The sequence below is a fragment of the Nycticebus coucang genome, chromosome 10 (genome assembly GCF_027406575.1).
Source record: "Nycticebus coucang isolate mNycCou1 chromosome 10, mNycCou1.pri, whole genome shotgun sequence".
In the NCBI taxonomy this organism is placed as follows: domain Eukaryota; kingdom Metazoa; phylum Chordata; class Mammalia; order Primates; family Lorisidae; genus Nycticebus; species Nycticebus coucang.
The window spans coordinates 35,761,508-35,784,575 of record NC_069789.1 but is presented as its reverse complement, the minus strand read 5'-3'; the positions used below and the strand labels follow the sequence as shown (position 1 = coordinate 35,784,575).

The 23,068-nt window shown below is 43.5% G+C and overlaps 2 protein-coding genes across 10 annotated transcripts in view; one reads left to right on the top strand and one right to left on the bottom strand.

The window, feature by feature from the left end:
• NVL (nuclear VCP like) overlaps positions 1-13,656 on the bottom strand; it is a 202,827-nt gene extending 189,171 nt beyond the window's left edge. For 8 of the 9 annotated variants that reach the window (XR_008383046.1, XM_053605342.1, XM_053605345.1 and 5 more), the window contains exons 1-2: positions 13,522-13,656; positions 6,117-6,190 (exon numbers count right to left, since the gene is read on the bottom strand). Coding sequence is in view for 7 of the 9 variants with exons in the window: in XM_053605342.1 (XP_053461317.1) it covers positions 6,117-6,190; positions 13,522-13,578 (131 nt within the window). In the remaining 2 variants the exon portion in view is untranslated. The remainder of the gene's footprint in view (positions 1-6,116; positions 6,191-13,521) is intronic. The other variant, XM_053605349.1, reaches the window with a different exon arrangement.
• Positions 13,657-16,283: 2,627 nt separating this feature from the next.
• On the top strand, positions 16,284-22,591 carry LOC128596392 (zinc finger protein 215-like). The gene is given in 3 exon segments (XM_053606041.1): positions 16,284-16,302; positions 21,271-21,996; positions 21,999-22,591. Coding segments are annotated over 3 exon segments (1,338 nt in total).
• Positions 22,592-23,068: the final 477 nt, after the last annotated feature.

Sequence of the window (23,068 nt, the reverse complement as noted above, 5' to 3'; positions counted from 1 at the left end):
TCAAAGCTGCCAACCTCAGTGCATGTGGCCAGTGCCCTAACCACTGACCAATGGGTGTGAGACAGAATTTTACTTTTATGGAAGAGTTAATTAGGGGGGCGCCTGTGGCTTAGTGGATAGGGCGCCGGCCCCACATACCACGGGTGGAGGATTCAAACCTGGCCCCGGCCAAACTGCAACAAAAAATAGCCAGGCGTTGTGGCAGACGCCTGTAGTCCCAGCTATTTGGGAGGCTTAGGCAAAGAATCACCTAACCCAGGAGTTGGAGGTTGCTGTGAGCTGTGATGCCACAAAACTCTACCAAGGGCAATAAAGCTAGACTCTGTCTCTAAATAAAAAAAGAGGAGATAATTAAGCTGTCTGGGACCAACAATCATTTATTCATTCAGTCACTCATTCACTATTTCTACTCACTCAATGACACTAAATGAGATCTGTCCAAGAGCTAGGACCCAAAGATGAGTGAGAGACGCTATTCAGACATTGCACAAACTGCCAAGTGTTGGAGACAGACACAAACACATATTATGGTTAAGTGCAATGACACAGAAAAGTCATGGGAGATATGGTGTGTATGTGTGTTTATTTGATGCATATGTATATACATAAATATGTATATACACAGACTCGTAGAGAGGAGAAAGGGAAAGGGGATTCCAGGAATAGATAACAATATGAACTAACTGAAAGAAGAAACAACATAGTACACATGTGTGTATTTGAGAGAGAGAGGGAGAGAGACAGATTTTTAAGTGCTATTAAATTACTGGCACAAGTAGTACAAGGCAAGAAGATAGGATCTAAAGACCAGATCCTGGGTGGCACCTGTGGCTCAGTTGGTAGGGCGCTGGCCCCATAAACTGAGGGTGGTGGTTTAAACCCAGCCCCGGCCAAACTGCAACAAAAAAATAGCCAGGCATTGTGGTGGGCGCCTGTAGTCCCAGCTACTTGGGAGGCTGAGGCAAGAGAATCACCTAAGCCCAGGAGTTGGAGGTTGCTGTGAGCTGTGACACCACAGCACTCTACCGGGGGTGATAAAGTGAGACTGTGTCTACAAAAAAAGACCAGATCCTGTGGTCTTTAAGCCACACTGCAGAGGTAGAATTCACACTGGAAAGCAACTGAAAAATCACTGGTATACAAAAGGCAAATGTAAGCATTAAATGCTTATAAAATACAGAGATAGAAAGGTCAAATATGCACTTTAGATAGATTTACCTGGGTTGGCAAAGATGGGTTAGAAGAGTGGTTTTCAGTGAAGATGGTAACATCCCTTGGGGGCATTTTGAAAACGTGAAGGGTAATTTTGTGTCATCACAATGACTGCAGAGCATTATGTAGATTTAGTGGGTAACTACTACAGATACTGGATATTCAATGCACTGAGCAATTTTACCTAAAGAAAATCTGCCTGTCTATAGTACTTTCAAATGCCTACCACACGTTCACAATGGTGAAAGACCTGTTCTTCCTTTCTTAAGCTAGAACCCATCTGAGATAGCATATGTAAAACCTGTTTTGCCTGGTTTTAAAACACTAAATTTTTTATTTATTTATTTATTTTTTTTTTTTGAGACAAGAGTCTCTCACTTTCTTGCCTTCCACAGAGTGCTGTGCTGTGTGTGCTCACAGCAACTTCAAACTCTTGGGCTCAAATGATCCTCTTGCCTCAGCCTCCCAAGTAGTTGGGACTATAGGTGGCCCCCACAACAACCACCTAATTTTTTTTTTTTAGACATGGGGTCTCGCTCTGGCTCAGGCTGGTCTCAAACTCCAGTGCTCAAGCAATCTACCTGCCTCAGCCTTCCACAGTGCTAGAATTACAGGCATGAGCCACAGTGCCTGGTCTAGAAACTATATTTTTTAGTAATGTAATTACTTTATAGAATGAAAGACTTCACTGCCTTTTCTGTTTTCACTGAAATGACTAATAAACATTGTGTTGTGGTATCTGGGATATCAACAGAACATCTCTATAGCAGTCTGAACTTATAATTCTCATATTCACACTTATTCTATAAATAGACTCAATCTTCTGACTGACATTATTACGTCTTCTATTGTCTGATTAGACTTGAGGCTAATCAACTAATTATAGCAAGGATCCACAAACCTTTCCTGTAAAAGGGCCAGATAGTAAATACTTAAGCTTTATGGGCCATATTATAACTACTCAACTCCATCTCTGTAGCATGAAAGACACAGAAAACATGTAAGGGTTAGACGTAGAGACTCATGTCTGTAATCCTAGCACTCTGAGAGGCCAGGGTAGGTGGACCCCTTGAATTTAGGAGTTAGAGACCTGAGCAAGAGGGAGACCTTGTCTCTACTAAAAATAAAAATAAAATACGCTGGGTGCAATGGCTCACATCTGTAATCCTAGCTCTCTGGGAAGATGAAGTGGGTAGACTGAGCTCAGGAGTTAGCCTGAGCAAGGGCAAGACACCATCTCTACTAAAAATAGAACTAGCTGGATGTAGTGGCACATGCCTGTAGTCCCAGCTACTTGGGAGGCTGAGGCAAGAGGATTGCTAGCTCAAGCCCAAGAATTTGAGGTTACTAAGAGCTGTGATGCCATAGCAGTCTATCCAGGGCAACAGAGTGAGACTCTGTCTCAAAAATAAAATAAAATAATAAATAAAAATAAAAATAGAGCCTCTCTTTTTTTTTTTTTTTGAGACAGAGCTTGAGCTGTCACCCTGGGTAGAGTGTGGTGGAGTCACAGCTCACAGCAAACCTCAAACTCTTGGGCTTAAGTGATTCTCTTGCCTCAGCCTCCCAAGTAGCTGGGACTACAGGCTCCTGCCAGGACACCTGGCTATTTTTTTTATTGTTGTTGTTGCTATTGTCATTGTTGTCTCAGCTGGCCTGGGCTGGGTTCAAACCCACCCAGCCTGTGTGGGTGTGGCCGGCGCCCTACCCACTGAGCTAAGGGCGCCACCAGTCTCTCTTCTTTTTGCTCTTACCTTCTCTCCTTCCTGAGACCCACTTCTAACTCTCTTTGGAAATGCTCTAAACTTTCTCTTTGTTTTTCCTAAATAAAATCTCTGTTTGCTACCCCGACAATAAATAAATAAATAAAAATAGAAAAACTAGCCAGGTGTCATGGCAGGCACCTGTAGTCCCCACTAATTAGAAGCCTGAGGCAAAAGGATCACTTTAGCCCAAGAGATTGAGGCTGCTGTGAGCTAAGATGATACCAGAGCACTCTATCCAGGACCAGAGAAATCTGTCACACACACACAAAAAAAAAGAAAGAGAAATACTAAGCAAATGAATGTTGCTGCATTCAAAAAAACTCTTTGTGAATGCTTAAATTTCACGTACTTTGTGAATGCTTAAATTTCACATTAGGATAGTGACTCACGCCTGTAATCCTAATCCTAGCACTCCGGAAGGCCAAGGAAGGTAGATTGCTTGAGCTCAGTAGTTTAAGACCAGCTTAAGCAAGAGCCCAACCCTATCTGTAAAAATAGCCAGGCACTGTAGCAGGCACCTATAGTCTCAGCTACTCAGGAGGCTGAGACAAGAGGATGGTTTGAGCCCAAGAGTTTGAAGCTGTTGTGAGCTATGATGCCATCACCCTTTACCAAGGGCAACAAAGTAAGACTCTGTCTCATATATATATATATATGTGTGTGTGTGTGTGTGTGTGCGTGTGTATATTATATATTATAAATAATATTTTAGGATACATGTAAATTACATAAATATATATATGTATTTTATTTACATAAAATTACATATATATATTTATGTAATTTACATGTATCCTAAAATATTATTCTTAAGTATTTTTTCTATCATTAAAAAATGTGAAAAGGGGCGGCGCCTGTGGCTCAGTTGGTAAGGTGCTGGCCCCATATACCGAGGGTGGCGGGTTCAAACCCGGCCCCGGCCAAACTGCAACCAAAAAATAGCCGGGCGTTGTGGCGGGCGCCTGTAGTCCCAGCTACCCGGGAGGCTGAGGCAAGAGAATCGCTTAAGCCCAGGAGTTGGAGGTTGCTGTGAGCTGTGTGAGGCCATGGCACTCTACAGAGGGCCATAAAGTGAAACTCTGTCTCTACAAAAAAAAAAAAATGTGAAAAAAGGCTCAGTGCCTGTAGCTCAGCATCTACGGTGCCAGTCGCATACATCAGAGCTGGTGGGTTCGAATCCAGCCCAGGCCTACCAAACAACAACTATAATCAAAAAATAGCCAAGTGTTATAGCGGGCACCTGTAGTCCCAGCTACTTGGGAGGCTGAGGCAAGAAAATCACTTATGCCGGGCGGCGCCTGTGGCTCAGTGAGTAGGGCGCCGGCCCCATATACCGAGGGTGGCGGGTTCAAACCCAGTCCCGGCCAAACTGCAACAAAAAAATAGCCGGGCGTTGTGGCAGGCGCCTGTAGTCCCAGCTGCTCAGGAAGCTGAGGCAAGAGAATCACGTAAGCCCAAGACTTAGAGGTTGCTGTGAGCCGTGTGACGCCACGGCACTCTACCAAGGGCGGTACAGTGAGACTCTGTCTCTACAAAAAAATAAAAAAAGAAAAAAAAAAAAGAAAATCACTTATGCCCATGAGTTTGAGGTTGCTGTGAGCTGTGACGCCACAGCACTCTACCAAGAGTGACACAGTGAGACTCTGTAAAAAAAAAAAAAAAAAAAAAATGTGAAAACCATTCTTAGCTCACAGCCATACCAAAAAAGATGGCAGGCAGGATTTCAGTCTGAGGGCCATAGTTTGTCAACACCTGAATGAGATAGGATGGCATATAAGATACAGGGAGAAGGTTTAGAAGGTGAAACAGTAATCTAAACAAGAAATAATGAGGCTCTGAATTAGGCTAGTAATGGGTAGGGAAAGGAGAAAAGAGATGTCATGAAATATTTAAGAACCACCATCAAGGCTTGGTGACTTAGTGTGGACATGGCAGGGGAAAGGGAGGTTACATAAAGATGTTCAACCTGAGTGACTGGGTGGGTGATTGTACTGTCATCCAAGATTAAAAAAAGAAATAAAAAGCCTCCAACAAGGCAATTCATACCATTCAGTGAATTAAGTGGAAGGATAGAAGCAAACTTAGACCTTTTATTTTTTTTTTTGGAGACAGGGTTTTACTCTGTTGCCTTGGTTGAGTGCATGGCTCACAGCTCGCAGCAACCTCTAACACAGTGGTTCTCAACCTTCCTAATGCTACAACCCTGTAATACAGTTCCTCATGTTGTGGTGACCCCCAAACATAAAATTATTTCTGTTGCTATTTCATAACTATAATTTTGCTACTGTTATGAATTGCAATGTAAATATCTGATAGCAGAATGTATTTAGGTGACCCCTGTGAAAGGGTCATTCGATCCCTAAAGGAGTCACACAACCCACAGGTTGAAAACCGCTGCAACTGTTGGGCTTAAGTGATTCTCTTGCAACAGCCTCCCAAGTAGCTAGGACTACAGGTGCCCACCACAACACCTGGCTATTTTTATTGTTGTTGTTGCAGCAGTTGTCATTGTTGTTTTAGCTAGCTCAGGACAGGTTTGAACCTGTTAGCCTCGGTGTATATGGCCAAGACCCTACACACTGAGCTATAGGCACCGCCCGTTCCAACAAACTTATACAACACATTACTGTACTGAATACTCGATGTATGTGGCCAAGATCCTACACGCTGAGCTACAGGCGCGGCCCATTCCAACAAACTTATACAACACATTACTGTATTGAATACAGTAGGCAACTGTAACACAATGGTTATTTGTGTATTTAAACATACCTAAGCATAGCAAAGTACAGTTACAGTATAGTAGGGCTGGGTGCAAGGTCTCACGCCTATAATCCTAGCACTCTGGCAGGCCGAGATAGGTGGACTGCCTGAGCAAATAGGTGAGACCCCCATCTCTAAAAATAGCCAGGCATTGTGGCAGGTGCCTATAGTACCAACTACTTGTGAGGCTGAGGCCAGAGAACTGCTTGAACCCAAGAGTTAGAGCTTGCTGTGAGCTATGACGCCACAGCACTCTACCCAGGGTGACAGCTTGAGACGATAAAATAAGATTGTCTCAAAAAAAAAAAAAAGATAATAATATTAAAAATAATAAAGGGGGGGGAAGACAAGGATGTGGAAATTATAGTTCCTTACCTGTATATTCTTTGTAAATCAGATGCTAACACTCCAATGTCCACATATTTTCCACATCTGTTACTGGTAAGGTACTAAAACATAAAATTTACCAAATATAAAATACTCAATATTTTCAAATCCAGAGATTTTCATCAACAGGAGACTCAGCTATTTGAACACATTATCCATCAATGTAAACTCTTCATTAACAAAGCATACCAGAAACATAAATAAAAATCACCAAATAATTTTCAAGTCTAGAATCGGAAAATTTAATCAACATTATTAATCATTGTGACACAATAATAATTATTAGAACAGATATAAGGGGCCAGGCAAGGGGGCTCACACCTGTAATCCTAGCACTCTGGGAGGCCAAGGCTGGTGGATAACTTGAGCTCATGAGTCTGAGACCAGCCTGAGCAAGAGTGGGACCCCATCTCTACTGAAAAATAGAAAAACTGAGGCAAAAGGATCTGAGCCCGAGTTGGAGGTTGCTATGAGCTATGATGCCACAGCACTCTACCCAATGCACAGCTTGAGACTCTGTATCAAAAAAAAAAAAAAAAAGAACAGGGCAGCGCCTGTGGCTCAAGGAGTAGGGCACCAGTCCCATATGCCAGAGGTGGCGGGTTCAAACCCAGCCCCAGCCAAAAAAAAAAAAAAGAACAGATGTAAGGTAGCGAGGACTTACTATACCCTAGGTTCCCACAACAAAACAGTAAACTCACAGGGGCACTACAGAATATTTTAAACTTGAAGAAACACGATGAAATTTGGCATAAACACACATTCTGATGATGCCATATATTTGCAAAATTAGGGGCGGCACCTGTGGCTCAAAGGAGTAGGGCGCCAGCCCCATATGCCCAAGGTGGTGGGTTCAAACCTAGCCCCGGCCAAAAACTGCAAAAAAAAAAACAAACAAAAAAACCCTGCATGCAAAATTAGATTTTCAGAGGTTGCTATAATAAAAACCAAAATACTACGCAAAAATCAATGAGGAACAGGAAATGAGAATGGCAGTGTCAATGTTTTCCCAAGGTATAAGAAGTTGTACAGTGCCCAATGAGTACACAAAACCCACTGAGTAAGTGTGATTATTTAAGAATGAAATACAGGCCAAGTGATGTGGCTCGTGCCTATAACCGTAGCATCCTAAGAGGCTAAGGCAGTGGATTGCCTGAGCTCAGGAGTTAAAAGACTATTTGAGGAAAAGTGAGACCCTGTCCCTACTACAAATAGAAAAACTAGTCAGATATTGTGGCAGCTGCTATAGTAATCCAGCTACTTGGGAGGCTGAGGCAAGGGGTCTGCCTGAGCCCAAGAGTTTGAGGTTGCTGTGAGCTGTGATGCTACAGCACTCTATCCAGGGCATAGAGTGAGACTCTGTCTTTAAAATAAAAAAAAAGAATGAAATACAGATACAGCAGGACCTCCGTAGTTGCCCACCTCAAGTTGAGCAGGTATATGCACGAATCAGTACAGTAGATCTAGTTCCTTATGTTGACCATCTCTCTATGTTGACCAGTTTGTTATAGTCCCTTCAGTGGTCAACTTACAGAGGTTCTACTGTTACATTAATTTTCCTTAGATTTTTGTTTGTGTCTGAGACCCTGAGTGTCAAAAAAAATGTATGCACATTTTAAGTGATGTTATCTATGTATTACTTTTTTTTTTTTTGAGACAAAGTTTCACTTTGTCACCCTCAGTAGAGTACCATGGCATAACAGCTCACTGCAACCTCAAACTCTTGGGCTTAGGTGATCCTCTTGCCTCAGCCCCCAAGTAGCTGGGACTGTGCCCACCACAATGCCTGGGTATTGTAGTGTTGTTGTTGTAGTTGTCGTTGTTGGGCAGGCCTGGGCTGGATTTCAACCCACCAGCTCCGGTGTATGTGGCTGGCACCGTAGCCATTGAGCTATAGGCACTGACTGAGCCTGTATGTCACTTTCAAAGCTAAATTATGAGCCTCTGTGCACGTAGCACAGTGGTTACGGTGCTAGCCTCATGCACCGTGGCTGGCGGATTCAAACTGAGACGGGGCCAGCTAAACAACAACAACTGCGACAAAAAAAAAATAGCTAGGTGTTGTGGTGGGCACCTGTAGTCCCAGCTACTTGGGAGGCTGAGGCAAAAGAATCACTCAAACCTAAGAGTTTGAGGTTGCTGTGAGCTGTGACGCCATAGTACTCTGCCGAGGGCGACATAATAAAACTCTGTCTCAAAAAAAAAAAAAAAAAGGTAGGGCAGTGCCTGTGGCTCAGTGAGTAGGGCATCGGTTCGAACCCGGCCCCAGTCAAACTGCAACCAAAAAATAGCTGGGCGTTGTGGCGGGTGCCTATAGTCCCAGCTACTCGGGCAGCTGAAGCAAGAGAATTGGGTGAACCCAAGAGCTGGAGGTTGCTATGAGCTGTGATGCCACAGCACTCTACCAAGGGCAACAAAGTGAGACTCTTTCTCTAAAAGAAAAAAAAAAAAAGCTTAATTATGACGTTCACTAAAAAGACGGCATTAATCAAATGAATGCTATCGTCACCACTCTGTAGGTAGGACACTCAAAGCAAATAAATGGCAGAAGCAAGGTTATTGTTTGAGGAGGACAAGACCATTTTGAAGTGGTATTTGAAATTTGAGAGCTTTGTGGAAGTACAATGACAATGGAGGCGTGAGTATGCACCAGAACCTCCAACACCCCTAACAAATGCACACCTTCAAGGTAACTTTGAGACACATGGTGCTGTGCGTGATGTGCACATAGGAAGATCCAGAAGGTGCTGCACAATGACAAGTCCTGCTTCCTCTGCTATGGTGTTGGAGCAGTTTACGTGGTCGCCATAGAAGTCCACCAAACAATGTACATGTGACCCAGGAATTAGCAGAACAAGCATATGATGCATCGTTAAAACAGCAAAATGGGCCGGGCACGGTGGCTCAGGCCTGTAATCCCAGCACTGTGGGAGGCTGAGGAGGGAGAATCGCTTAAGCTCAGGAGTTAGAGACTCGCCTGAATGACAGTGAGACCCCGACTCATGAAAAAAATGGAAAAACCCAGCCGGGCGCCGCGGGGAGCGCCTGTAATCCCAGCGGCTTCTGGAGGCTGAGGCAGTGGGGTGCCCGCAGCCTGAGTCTGAGGTTGTGGTGAGCTATCACGCCTAATGCACTCTGCTCAGGGGCATAGGGTGGGACCCTGTCTCAACAACAACAACAAAAAAAAAAAAACAGGCAGCGCCTGTGGCTCAGTCAGTAAGGATGAGGGTGGCGGGTTCAAATCCGGCCCCGGCTGAACTGCAACAAAAAATAGCCGGGCGTTGTGGCGGGTGCCTGTAGTCCTAGCTACTTGGGAGGCTGAGGCAAGAGAATCGCTTAAGCCCAGGAGTTGGAGGTTGCTATGAGCTGTGTGATGCCATAGCACTCTACTGAGGGCCATAAAGTGAAACTCTGTCTCTACAAAAAAAACAAAAACAAAAAAAAACAGCAAAATGGAAGGTTTTCATCCCAAGATTACATGCGCTGAGACGTTAGAGTTTACCTCCATGAGAATTTGGCAGAGGTTAGGATGAAGAAGTGCAGCTGTTTTCTCCATGTTCTCCTGACTTAACACCCTTTCACTTCCACCTATGGGGGACCTCAAAAAATGCAGTATCTGGTAGAAAACTGGCTACTTTGGCAGTACTGTGCAGCAATACAAGTGGACACTTTGGTCAACATTGCTCAAGCAGCAGTTTGCCACATCAGAAGCGTGTGATTGTTGATGGTAACCACTTTGAGCACTTATTGTAATTTCAGAAGTCAATGTGGCTTGTATTTATTTTGTGTTATTGTTATATATTGAGCATTACAATTTTTTTTCTTTTTTGAGACAAAGTCTCACTTTGCTGCCCCGGATTGAGTGCTGAATTGTAATACTCAATATATAACAATAACACAAAATAAATACAAGCCACATTGACTTCTGAAATTACAATAAGTGCTCAAAGTGGTTACCATCAACAATCAAGAGTGACAAACTGAGACTCTGTCTCAAATAAAATAAAATAAAATTCCTAACTAATCCTGAAGATTATGGGATAAAAATAATAAGATACATAGGTAAGTAGAAAAAGCTAAAAATAGAATAAATGAGTCTATGTAACTTTTATAAAAAGAATACCTGGGTGGCACCTGTGGCTCAAGGAGTAGGGCGCCAGTCCCATATGCTGGAGGTGGTGGGTTCAAACCCAGCCCCGGCCAAAAACCAAAAAAAAAAAAAAAAAAAAAAAAAAAAAATGAATACCTATATGTGTATATATGCACACAAAATTTTTTTATTTTGTTTGAGACAGAGTCTCAAGCTGTTGCCCCGGGTAGAGTGCAGTGGCATCACAGCTCACAGCCAGCCTCAAACTCCTGGGCCCAAGCAATTCTCTTGCCTCAGCCTCCCAAGTAGCTGAGACCACAGGCACCTGCCACAAAGCCCGGCTATTTTTTAGCTCGGACTGGATTCGAACCTGCCAGCTCCAGTGTATGTGGCTAGTGCCCCAGCTACCTGAGCTACAGGCACCAAGCCTGCACACAAAATTTTTAGAAAGAAACAATAGAAACTCTCCACCATTACAGCTAGAGAAGTGGATTAAAGAGGAAATCTTTCTTTTCCTTTTAGGCCCTCTGTCCTTTTTATTTTGAACCATGAGAGCCTCTTATAGGATGAGCATCCCTAACCCAATTCTGATATCCAAAATGTCCCAAAATTTAAAACTTTTAAAGCACCTGCATAATGCCACAAGTGAAAATTCCACACATAAATCCTTAACAAAAACTTTGTCTCATGCACAAAAAGTATTAAAATATATTATATAAATTTACCTTTAGTCTATGTGTGTAAATGAATTTTGTGTTTAGACTTGGGTCCATCCCCAGGATATCTCATTATGTATATACAAATATTCCAAAATTTGAAAAATTCAAAACTCTGAAACAATTTTGGTCTTAGACATTTAGAACGAGAGATTCTCAACCTGTATATTTACAGTGAACCAAAGTGAAAGCCATAGAGGAAAATGCTGGGCGGCGCCTGTGGCTCAAGTAGCAGGGTGCTGACCCCATATGCCAGAGGTGGCAGGTTCAAACCTGGCCCTGGCCAAAAACTGCAACAAAAAAAAAAAAAAAAAGGAAAAATCTTCAAATAGAATAAAGTTGAAAAGTGCTGACATATTAAAAGAAAAAAAAAGATAAGGTCAAATGCTGAAGAGGACTTGAGGACTAAGAATATGACACTAGATCCAGAAATTAGGAACTCCTTAGAGACCTGAATAAAGTGAAGAACAATATGGGAATATCCAGAGGAAGAGTGGGTGAGTGAAGAGTGAGTGAATTCTGAGGGAGTGAACAGCAAAAGCAAAGGTCCTGGGCTTGGCATGTTTGAGAAGGTCTGTGTGGTTAGAACAGAATTAAGAAAACAGGAAAACAAAATTAGGACAAAAACATATACAAAGCCAGATTATGTAGGGCTTTTTAGACTGGCTCTTACTCCAGATGTCCGAGTCAACTGAAGATTTTTGAGCAGGGCTCTAGGAGGCTCTGACTTTTACTGTAGAAATATTTCTCACAGCTCTGTGGGTAATATTAGGAAAAAGCAGAATCAGAGAGATCAGGTAGGCTACTGCAATAACCTAATTGACAAGAAGATGATTTGGACTATAATGGTCGGTGGGAGAGATGGTCAGAAGTGCCTGGATTCCAAATACTTATAAATTAGTGTGTGTGTTTATATATGTGTGTGTGCATTTTTTCATTGTTGTTCTGTTTTAGAGAAGGGGTCTTTCTTGTTGCTCAGGCTGGTCTGGGCATAAATAATCCTCCCACTTCAACCTCTCAAAGTACTGAGGGTTACAGGCATGAGCCACTGAACTCTGCCAAATTTAGAATATACTGTGAAGGTAAAGCCAATCAGATTGTTAATAAATTGGATATGGGAAGCAAAAGAAAAGGAGTCAGTGGCCAGCACTCTGGAAGACCAACGCAGGACTCCTTGAAATCAGAATTTCCAGACCAGCAAGAGTGAGACCCCACCACCTCCCCCCCAAAAAATTGAATATGTTAGTCAACAAGGTGGTGCCTGCTTGTAGTCCCAGCTACTCAGGAGGCTGAAGCAGGTGGAATGCTTGAGCTCAGGAGTTTTGAGGATGCAGTGAGCTATGATGACCGATCACTGCACTCTACAAACCAACCAAACAAACAACAACAACAATACCATGACAACAACACCATCCCCAATTATCTTTTAAAAAATGTTGACTAGGCAACTGGATATATCAATCTGGACTGGAAATACAAATTTAGGAGTTCTGAATATATAGATAGTAGAATATACTGCAAGTATTTTAAAGCTTTTAGCCTGGATGAGACCACCCAGGAATGAAGGATAGGCAGAAAAGCAGGAGAAAGGATGAAGAGCACATAGGACAATGTCAGGGGAGTTCCAACACTTAGAAGTTGGTAGAAAGGGTGGCGCCTGTGGCTCAGTGCGTAGGGCTCTCGTCCCATTTACCGAGGGTGGCGGGTTCAAACCCGGCCCCGGCCAAACTGCAACAAAAAATAGCCGGGCGTTGTAGCAGGCGCCTGTGGTCCCAGCTATTCCGGAGGCTGAGGCAAGAGAATCGCCTAAGCCCAAGAGTTGACGGTTGCTGTGAGCTGTGATGGCACAGCACTCTACCAAGGGCGACAAAGTGAGACTCTGTCTCTACAAAAGAAAAAAAAAAAAAAGGAAGTTGATAGAAAAAGACGAATCCTAGACAGGAGTTTAACGGCCGGTGGGGTAAAAGAAAAGCAAGGAGAAACAAAAAAAAGAAAGAAAAGACAAAAAAAAAAAAAAAGCAAGGAGAACGTGTGGCTCACAAACACCAAAAAGAAAAAAAAAAACTTTCCATTTTAACTCAGACTGCTTGCTAACTGTACCATTATAAGGCATTTGCCACACATTCCTTTCTGCCGATGAAAATGAGGAAACCTTAAGCAAAGTGCCTATTTCAACTTCAAACCCACAGTACCCCATTGTTATTGTGTGTTAACGTTTCTTGAGAACGGAAATTAATGTATGCTTTATGGGCCTGCCAAAGGGCCTCGTACTAAGGGGGTGTTTGAAGAATGTTTTCGTCCCAGCTTTACAAGACAAAAAGATTAGCTCCCCTTTGCTAAAGGATCTTCGCTGAAGTCCACAGCACACCAGAAGCCCTTAAAAAGATGCATCCTCCCACCCGCCGGCGTCCCTCGTTGAGACCCCGCCCCACCGCCGGGCGCTGGAGTCCAACAGTCTCGCGCCGGAACCCAGATTAAGGCAGGCGGATAGTGGAGTTCGACCTGGAACAGCTGCCCGAAAAAGGGCAGCAGCTCCATGGGGCAGCGATCGGGCACCACTGGGAGCCGAGCTATGCAGAATACACACCTGGATGACTCGCTGCTTAAGCTTATTATCCACAAACCCTGCTGGTCTAGGCTTCATCGCGTCTGTCTCCCGGGCCACAGTTCCGAACGCCAGCTCCACACGAACCTGGAGTCTCCTTGAGGCTGCCCGCCGTGATTGCCGGGCCAGCTGCACCAGAAATGCGCCTTGCCTGGCCCAGCCCCACCCTTCTCCTGTAGACAGAAGTAGTGCGAATGTGGTTAAAAAAAAAAACAAAACGAGAAGAAGGAGAACTCTTGAAAACCTAAAGGCGTTTCTAGGAGTTTTATTTTTCAGGCTTGCCCAATAGGCCCTGGGCTGATTAGGACCCCTTTGACTACGTTCAACTTTATTGGTTCCCAGCTTGGCGCACACAGGCCCGCCCAGGCAGCTACCAGGTTCCAATCCAGCCGCACGGAGATTCTTACACCAGCATCTGCTGGTAAACTTGATCTAGTTTATCACATTCTAGCCGTTCGAACCACGCCGTATTACTATCCATAATCTTGGCCGAAAAGTGTAATAAAACCAGCCTAGGGTGCTTGAAATTGTTGTCAAGATAAAAACACACCACCACCCGCTGCGGACGTACTGACATTATTGAGGCCAAAGGAGCTAGGTGTAAAAAAAAGTTACTTTTGGGGCGGCGCCTGTGGATCAGTGAGTGGGGCGCCGGCCCCATATGCCGAGGGTGACGGGTTCAAACCCAGCCCCGGGCAAACTGCAACAAAAAGATAGTGGGCGTTGTGGCGGGCGCCTGTGGTCCCAGCTGCTTGGGAGGCTGAGGCAGGAGAATCGCGTAGGCCCAAGAGTTAGAGGTTGCTGTGAGCCGTGTGACGCCACTGCACTCTACCCGAGGGCGGTACAGTGAGACTCTGTCTCTACAAAAAAAAAAAAAAAAAAAGTTACTTTTAGGACTAGGTTGATCTTACTCTGTTATCTATAGATAATTAATTGACCATACCCCGTGTGAGACTACATATACTTGGCCTAGAAACTGCCCAGAATTTTTTTTTTTTTTTTTTAAAGGATCTCGGGCGGCGCCTGTGGCTCAGTTGGTAAGGCGCCGGCCCCATATACCGAGGGTGGCAGGTTCAAACCCGGCCCCGGCTGAACTGCAACCAAAAAATAGCTGGGCGTTGTGGCGGGCGCCTGTAGTCCCAGCTACTCGGGAGGCTGAGGCAAGAGAATCGCTTAAGCCCAGGAGTTGGAGGTTGCTGTGAGCTGTGTGATGCCATGGCACTCTACCGAGGGTGATAAAATGAGACTCTGTCTCTTAAAAAAAAAAAAAGAAAAGAAAAAGGATCTCACTGAACGTCCCAGAGTGGTGAGCAACCTGGCCTCAGGGGCTCCTCCCACCTCACTCTCCAGCATAGCTGAGACTAGAGGTGTGCCCCACCAAGCTGGGGAAGGCAGGGTTCTTGCTTTGTTACTTCAGGCCTCAAGCAATCCTTACGGAATAGCTAGGATTACAGGCGAGAGCCCTCGCACCTGGCCGGAATTTTATTAAACGTTTGTATCTGCCCCAAGATATGAGGAATAATTATCATTCATTAAAAAAAAAAGTTACGGTGGTGCCTGTGGCTCAAGGAGTAGGGTGCCGATCCCATATGCCAGAGGTGGCGGGTTCAAACCCAGCCCCGGCCAAAAAAAAAAAAAAGTTACAGGCTTTAGTTTCAGTGTATGTTTTAATCATGTTTTCAGTATTTTTCCTTTTTTTTTTTTTTTTTTTGCAGTTTTTGGCTGAGCTGGGTTTGAACCCACCACCTCCAGTATATAGGGCTGGCGCCCTATTCCTTTGAGCCATAGGCGCCACCCAATTTTCAGTATTCTTATGTCAGGTCTTTCTTGGCTTATGATAATATTAAGTGCCATATTGAGTGAGGATGGAGAGAAAATGGAATTAAAAAGATGTGAAAAGATGGTTAATAGATAACTTTATCATTTTATTCAGGATACCGCTAACGTCCATGAAAATTCGAAATCATATCACTGTTGTTTTCAGTGGTTCTGAACTGTATACTGAATTAAGTGTAGATTTCCCACTCTAATACTATTCAAGTTAGCGGTCCACTTGGCTCAATTTCATTTCTTACTTCTTTGTTATATGTACTCTGTTTTAACTGAGTTTTCAAATTGTGGTAAAATTCACATAACAATATTTACCATCTTGAACATTTTTAAGTGGATAGTTTAATGGTACTAAATACATTCATGGGTCAGGTGGGGTGACTCAGGCCTGTAATCCTAGCACTCTGGGAGGCCAGGGAGGGTGGATTATGTGAGCTCAGGAGTTCAAGACCAGCCTAAGCAAGAATGAGACTCTTTTTTTTTTGTAGAGACAGAGTCTCACTGTACCGCCTTCGGGTAGAGTGCCATGGCGTTACACCGCTCACAGCGACCTCTAACTCTTGGGCTTACGCGATTCTCTTGCCTCAGCCTCCCGAGCAGCTGGAACTACAGGCGCCCGCCACAACGCCCAGCTATTTTTCTGTTGCAGTTTGGACAATTTTTTCATTTATTCTGGTGTTCAGATTTACAATTATGATACATTTACACCAAAAAGATTAGTGATTGGCTTGGCGCCTGAGGCTCAAGTGGCTAAGGCGCCAGCCACATACACCTGAGCTGGCAGGTTCGAATCCAGCCCCGGCCCACCAAACAACAAAAAAGATTAGTGATGAGGAACCCATGTACATACGTGTACATACATACTTTTAACAGTCCCTCAGTAATTGAAACCTCCTCCATTCTTTAATGGTGCAATGCCACCTAGTGGTGGTGGTACATTTCATCTTATGTAGCCGTCCTACGCTCTACATTCTCCCAAACTTTGTGCAGTATCTCACTAGCAAACAGCCTCTTATCTAATTGTTATTTGTTTATTTTATTTATTTGTTTATTTATTTATTTACTTATTTACAGAGTTTCACTCTGTTGTCCCAGGCTAGAGTGCTGTGGTGTCAGCCTAGCTCATAGCAACCTCAAACTCCTAGGCTCAAACAATCTTCTTGCCTCACTGTCCCAAGTAGCTGGGACTATAGGTGCCTACCAAAATGCTCAGCTAATTTTTCAGTTTTTAGTAGAGATGGGATCTGGATTTGCTCAGGCTGCTCTGGAACTCCTGACCTCAAGCAATCCTCCTGCCTTGGCCTCCCAGAGTGTTAAAATTACAAGTGTGAGCCAGCATACCCAGCCTGGTTATTTCCACTTTTTAGTTCTTATGAATAATGTTATGAACATTAGTATACAATTTTTTACTGTGAAGACCTGTTTCCAGTTATGTGGGATGTACAATATACCTAGGAGTGGAATTTCTGGGTCATACAATTAAAAAAAAATGTTTTTGAGACAGTGTCTCACTCTGTTGCTCAGGCTGAAGTGCAAAGGTGCAGTCACAGCTCACTGCCACTTCAAACTCCTAGGCTCAAGGGATCCTACCTCCCAAGTAACTGGAACTATAGGTGTCCACCACTATGGCTGGCTAATTTTTAATTTTTTGTAGAGACAGGGTCTATGTTTACCAGGCTATTCTCAAATTCCTGGCCTCAAGTGATTCTCCCACTTTGGCCTTCCAAAGTGCTAGGATTACAATATAACCCATTGTGCCTGACTAATAATTCAATCTTTAACTTTTTAAAGAACCAACAAACTGTTTCTCCTGGCAGCTGCACCATTTATATCAGCAGTAGCAATGTAAGAAGGTTCTTTTTTTTTTTTTTTTTTTGTAGAGACAGAGTCTCACTTTATGGCCCTCGGTAGAGTGCCATGGCCTCACACAGCTCACAGCAACCTCCAACTCCTGGGCTTAAGCGATTCTCTTGCCTCAGCCTCCTGAGTAGCTGGGACTACAGGCGCCCGCCACAACGCCCGGCTATTTTTTGATTGCAGTTTGGCTGGGGCCGGGTTTGAACCTGCCACCCTCAGTAAATGGGGCCGGCGCCTTACCGACTGAGCCACAGGCGGTGCCAGAAGGTTCTAAATAAAAAAACAAACAAACAAAAGGTTCCAATTGCTCCACATCCTCCCCAGTAGTTATTATCTGTCTTTGTTTTTTAATTACAGTCATACTAGGGGACATTAGGTGGTATTTTGTTGTGATTTTTATATGTATTTCCTTAAATGTAATTTCTTCTCTTTTCTTTTCTTTCTTTCTTTCTATTTTTTTTTTTTGAGACAGAATCTCACTCTGTTGCCTGGGTAGAGTGCTGTGGCATCATCATAGCTCATAGCAACCTCAAACTCTTAGGTTCAAGCTATCCTTTTGCCTCAGCCTTCTGAGTAGCTGGGACTATAGGCACAGCACCATGCCTGGCTAGTTTCTTCTGTATAGTAGTGACAGGGTCTTGTTCTTGCTAGGCTAGTCATAAATTCCTGAGCTCAAGCAACCCACCCTCCTTGGCCTCTCAGAGTGCTAGGATTACAGGAGTGAGCCACTGCACCCAGCTTTAAATTTTTTTAATTAAATAATAGCTATTCTGGCCAGGCACGATGGCTCATGCCTGTAAACTTAGCACTCTGGGAGGCTGAGGTGGGTGAATTGGCTGAGCTCACAGGTTCAAGAACAGCCTGAGCCACAACAAGACCTTGTCTCTAAAAAAAAGGCAAGCTTTCTGGTGGGCACCTGTAGTCCCAGGTACTCGGGAGGCTGAGGGAAGAGAATCACTTAAGCCCAAGAGTTTGAGGTTGCTGTGAGCTGTGATGCCATAGCACTCTACTGAGGGTGACAAAGTGAGACTCTGTCTCAAAGAAAAAAATAGGTTCAGTGTCTGTGGCTCAAGTGGCTAAGGCGCCAGCCACATAAGGGTTCGAATCCAGCCCGGGCCCGCCAAACAACAACAATGGCTGCAACCAAAAAAAATAGGCGGGGGTTGTAGCAGGTGCCTGTAGCACCAGCTACTTGAGAGGCGGAGAAAGGAGAATCGCTCAAACCCAGGAGTTGGAGGTTGCTGTGAGCTGTGATGCTAGGCACAGATGTTACCCAGGGCAACAGATTGAGGCTCTATCTCAGAAAAAAAAAAAAAAAAAAGCCATTCTGATTGGTGTAAGATAATATTGCATTGTGGTTTTAATTTGCATTTCTGGAATGATTAGTGATGATGTTGAACATTTTCTTTTTTTTGAGACAGAGTCTCATTATGTCACCCTCAGTAGAGTGTTGTGGCATCGTAGCTCACAGCAACCTCAAACTCTTGGGCTTAAGCCATTCTCTTGCCTCAGCCTCCCGAGTACCTGGAACTACAGGCACCCGCCACAACGCCTGGCTATTTTTTTGTTGCAGTTGTCATTGTTGTTTAGCTGGTCCAGGCCAGGTTTGAACCCACTAAGCCTTGGTGAATGTGGCCGGGGCCGTAACCACTGTACCACAGGCGCCGAGTCATCTTTAGCTTACTTTTAATGGGGTTATTTGGTTTTGTGTTGTTGTTGAGTTACTTACAAATTGTGGATATTATTCCTCTGTTGGATGTATGGTTTGCAGACATTTTCTCCCATTTTGCAGTTTTTCTGTTCATTTGATTATTATTATTTTATTTTATTTTATTTTTTTGCAGATTTTGGCTGTGGCTGGGCTTGAACCTGCCACCTCTGGCACGTGGGGCTGGCGCCCTTCTCTTTTGAGCCACAGGCGTCGCCCTGTTCATTTGATTATTTCTTTGGCTGTGTAGAAGCTTTGTAGTTTAATTAAATCCCATTTGTCTATTTTTGTTTTTGTTGTCTATGATTTTGAGGTCTTAGGCATGAATTATTTGCCAAGACCAATGGCTAGAAGAGTTTTCTCTAGGTTTCCTTTTTCCCTTCTTTTCCCTTCTTACCCCACTCTGTTGCCCTGGCTGGAGTTTAGAGGTATAATTATAGCTTACTATCACCTGCAACCTTGAACTACGGGTTCAAGCAGTCCTCCTGCCTTAGCCTCCTCCAGAGTAGCCGGTATTATGGGGTTGCATCCCCATGCCTGGCTAATTTTTAAACTTTTTTTGTAGAGATGAGGTTTCACTACGTCAACCAGGCTAGTCTTGAACTCCTAGCCTCAAGCAATCCTCCTGCCTTCGCCTCCCAAAGTGCTGGGATTTATAGGAATGAGCCATAGCTCCAGGCCTTCCCTAGTTTTCTTCCAGTATTTTTTAGTTTGAGGTTTTACATTCATATCTTTAATTGACATTGAGATGATTTTTGTGTGTGTGTATATATATGTACATATATATATATATATTTTTTTTTTTTTTGAGACAGAGTCTCACTATGCCACTCTTGGTGAGTGCCATGGTGTCACAGCTCACGGAACTCTCAAACTCTTGAGCTTCTGCGATTTTCTTGCCTCTGCCTCCCAAGTAGCTGGGACTACAGGTACCCTCCACAATGCCCGGCTATTGTTTTGTTGTTATTGCAGTTGTCATTGTTGTTTAGCAGGCCCCGGGCGGGGTTTGAACCCAACAGCTTTGGTATATGTGGCTGGCACCATAACCACTGAGCTGCAGGCACTGTGATATTCTCTAACTTCTTTTGCTCAACATACTGTCCTTGGGATATATCCATGTTTACATAGTGAGTAGTTAATTGTTTTCATTGTTGAGTAGTATTCCACTGTATGGTTATATCAGAGTTTATGTATCCTATTCATAATTTATGGGTAATTTACACTTTTTTTTTTTTGAGACAAAGTCTCACTTTGTTGCCTTTAGAATGCCATGGCATCACAGTTCACAGCAACCTCAAACTCTTGGGCTCAAGCGATTCTCTTGCCTCAGCCTTCTGAGTAGCTGGGATTACAGGGACCCGCCCCAATGCTGGGCTGTTTTTAGAGATGGGGTTTCTTTCTGGCTCAGGCTGGTCTCAAACCTGTGAGCTCAGGCAATCCACCTGCCTTGGCCTTCCAGCGTACAGGCTTGAGCCACTGTAGCACCCTGCCAGTAATTTATACTTTGTGTTTTCTCTACTTTTTTTTTCCTTTCCTTTCTTTTTTTTTTTTTGGATGAGGTCTTACTGTATTGTTCAGGTTGGTGTGCAGTGGCTATTCACAGTCATGATCGTAGTACACTACAACCTGGAACTCTGGGGCTCAAGCAGTCCTTCTGCCTCAGCCTCCTGAGTAGTAGGGACTATATGTACACATATATATCACTACACGAAATCTCTGCTATTTAAAGTGCACCATTATTCATTTTACATTACCTATATATCTGAGTCTTTTTTCTTTTGCAGGTTTTGTTTGTTTCTTGCTTTTTCTTTGGCCAGGGTTGGGTTTGAACCTGCCACCTCCGGTATATGGGGCCAGCGCCCTACTCCTTTGAGTCACAGGCGCCTCCCCAGAGTCTTTTTTCTTCATATTCAGTTGATAGTTTGCATTCACCAGTGTTTCTCTTGTTCAAGAACAGTTTTTTGTTGTTTATTTCATACTTTAGAAACCCATCCCAGCTGGGTATGAGATTACTCTCAGGACTTTGAGAGGCTGAGTTGAGAGGATCACTTAAGGCCAAGAGTTTGAGGCCAGATGAGGCAACATAGTGAGACCCCAATCTCTGAAACAGGAAGAAAAATGATTTGGGATGGTGGCACATGCTTGTAGTCCCTGCTACTTGGGAGGCTAAGGTAAGAGAATTGCTTGAGCCCAGTATTTCAAGGCTACAGTGAGCTATGATGTCCCACTACTACACTACAGCCTGGGTGACGAAGCAAGATCCCATCTCTTAAAAAAAAAAAAAAAAAGATGGCATCTAGGGCAAGGGGCAGTGAGGTGGGCAGGTTTCAATGCAGTGTGGCTAGCAACGCCGGTCAGCTTCACGCGCCAGGACAGTGATTTCGGCAGCTCCTCTCCAAATCGGCACCAGAGCGTGACTGAACGGAGCCCTGAACAGGAGTCACTTTCACAGATACACTCTGCAAGGACTCTGTCCTCTAAAACGGGAGTGTACAGGAGGAGAAACAGGAAGCTGACTCAGGAACCAGTGACATTCAAAGATGTGGTTGTGGAATTCAGCGAAGAAGAGTGGGGGCATCTAGACCCTGCTGTAAAGAACATGTACAGGGATGTGATGCTGGAGAACTATAAGAACCTGAATTCATTGCATAAAGCACATCTACTTGCCAAACCAGCTGAGATACCCAAGTTGGAGAATAAAATAAAAACATGGATAATGGAGGAAGAAATTCCAAGAACAACTGTTTTTGACATGAAGACTATTTCAGAAACCCAAGATTCAGTTCCAGAGCGGAGTACTTCCAAGGAAGACTCATCCCATGGAGTGACTTTGACAAGGCTTATTGAAAGTGAACATCTTCCCTTAGATGTCTGGAAAAGTGAAGATTGTTTATATAGGAACCAGAAAAAACTGGATATAAATTTGTCACCAGAAGCTTTTATTAATACAACAACCTACACTGAGGAGGGAGACTTTGAATGCAGTGAAAACAAGAAAAGCTTTGATGTTAACTCAGTTAACTCAATTTATGACTTACAACAAGGAATTCCTATAAGAAAGGGGTCCCAAAGTGTGAGAAGTTTAAAACTAACCTTGGATTTAATTCAGTAGATAAGCCGCATTCAGAGAATGATGAATGGGGGAATGCCTTGAACCTGAGTACAGATATTATTCGACACCAAAAAAGTCATACTATAATGAATTCCTATGAATATTATCAGTGTGGAAAAGCCTTCAGCAGGAGGTCATTCCTTATTGGACATCAGGTAATTCACACAGGGGAGAAACCCTGTAAGTTCAGTGAATGTGGGAAATTCTTCAAACGATGCATAAACCTTATTGAGCATCAGAAAATTCATACTAAAGAAAAGTCACTTAAAGACAGTAAATGTGAAAGAGCCCTCAGTGAGAGTGAAGACAAAGGTAAACAACCAAGATTTTATCCTGGAGATAATTTCTATGAATGTGTTGACTGTGGAAAGTCCTTCAACCAGAGCTCCTCCCTTATTCGACCTCAAATGATTCATACAGGAGATAAACCATTTAAATGTAAGGAATGTAAGCAATCTTTCAATAGGAATTCAAACCTTTTTAGACATCAAAGACGTCATACTCAAAAAGTTCTGAAAAAGGAAGTGCAGGATTATTTTCAGTAATGTAGAAACTCGTTCAGCATTCATGAATTTATACTGCAGGGAATCCCATGAATGTAATAAATGAAAGAAAAATGTACACCACCTAGACAATATCCTTAGCTGTCTTGATGCTAAATCAGGACTAGAATTGGGATGGTGTTATCAACTGCAACGGGAGAAGGAAGTATTCTATAATCCGTATTTTTTCTTTTTTCTTTTATTTATTTATTTTTTTAATTTCAGTGTACTTGTTCATTCTTCTTTGTTTGAAGTACTCCTTTTTTGTTGATTTTCTTCTTTCTCCTGCGGTGCTAGCTGTTTTTTTTTTTGTTTTTTTTTTTGATGTTGTTAGTAGAGACGGGGTCTTACTCTGGCTCAGTGCTGCTCATACTGGTCCTGAACCTCTGAGCTCAGACAATCCACCCGCCTCAGCCTCCCACAGCACTGGGACTACAGGAATGAGCCACCACACCCGGCCTCTTTCTTTCTTTTTTTTTT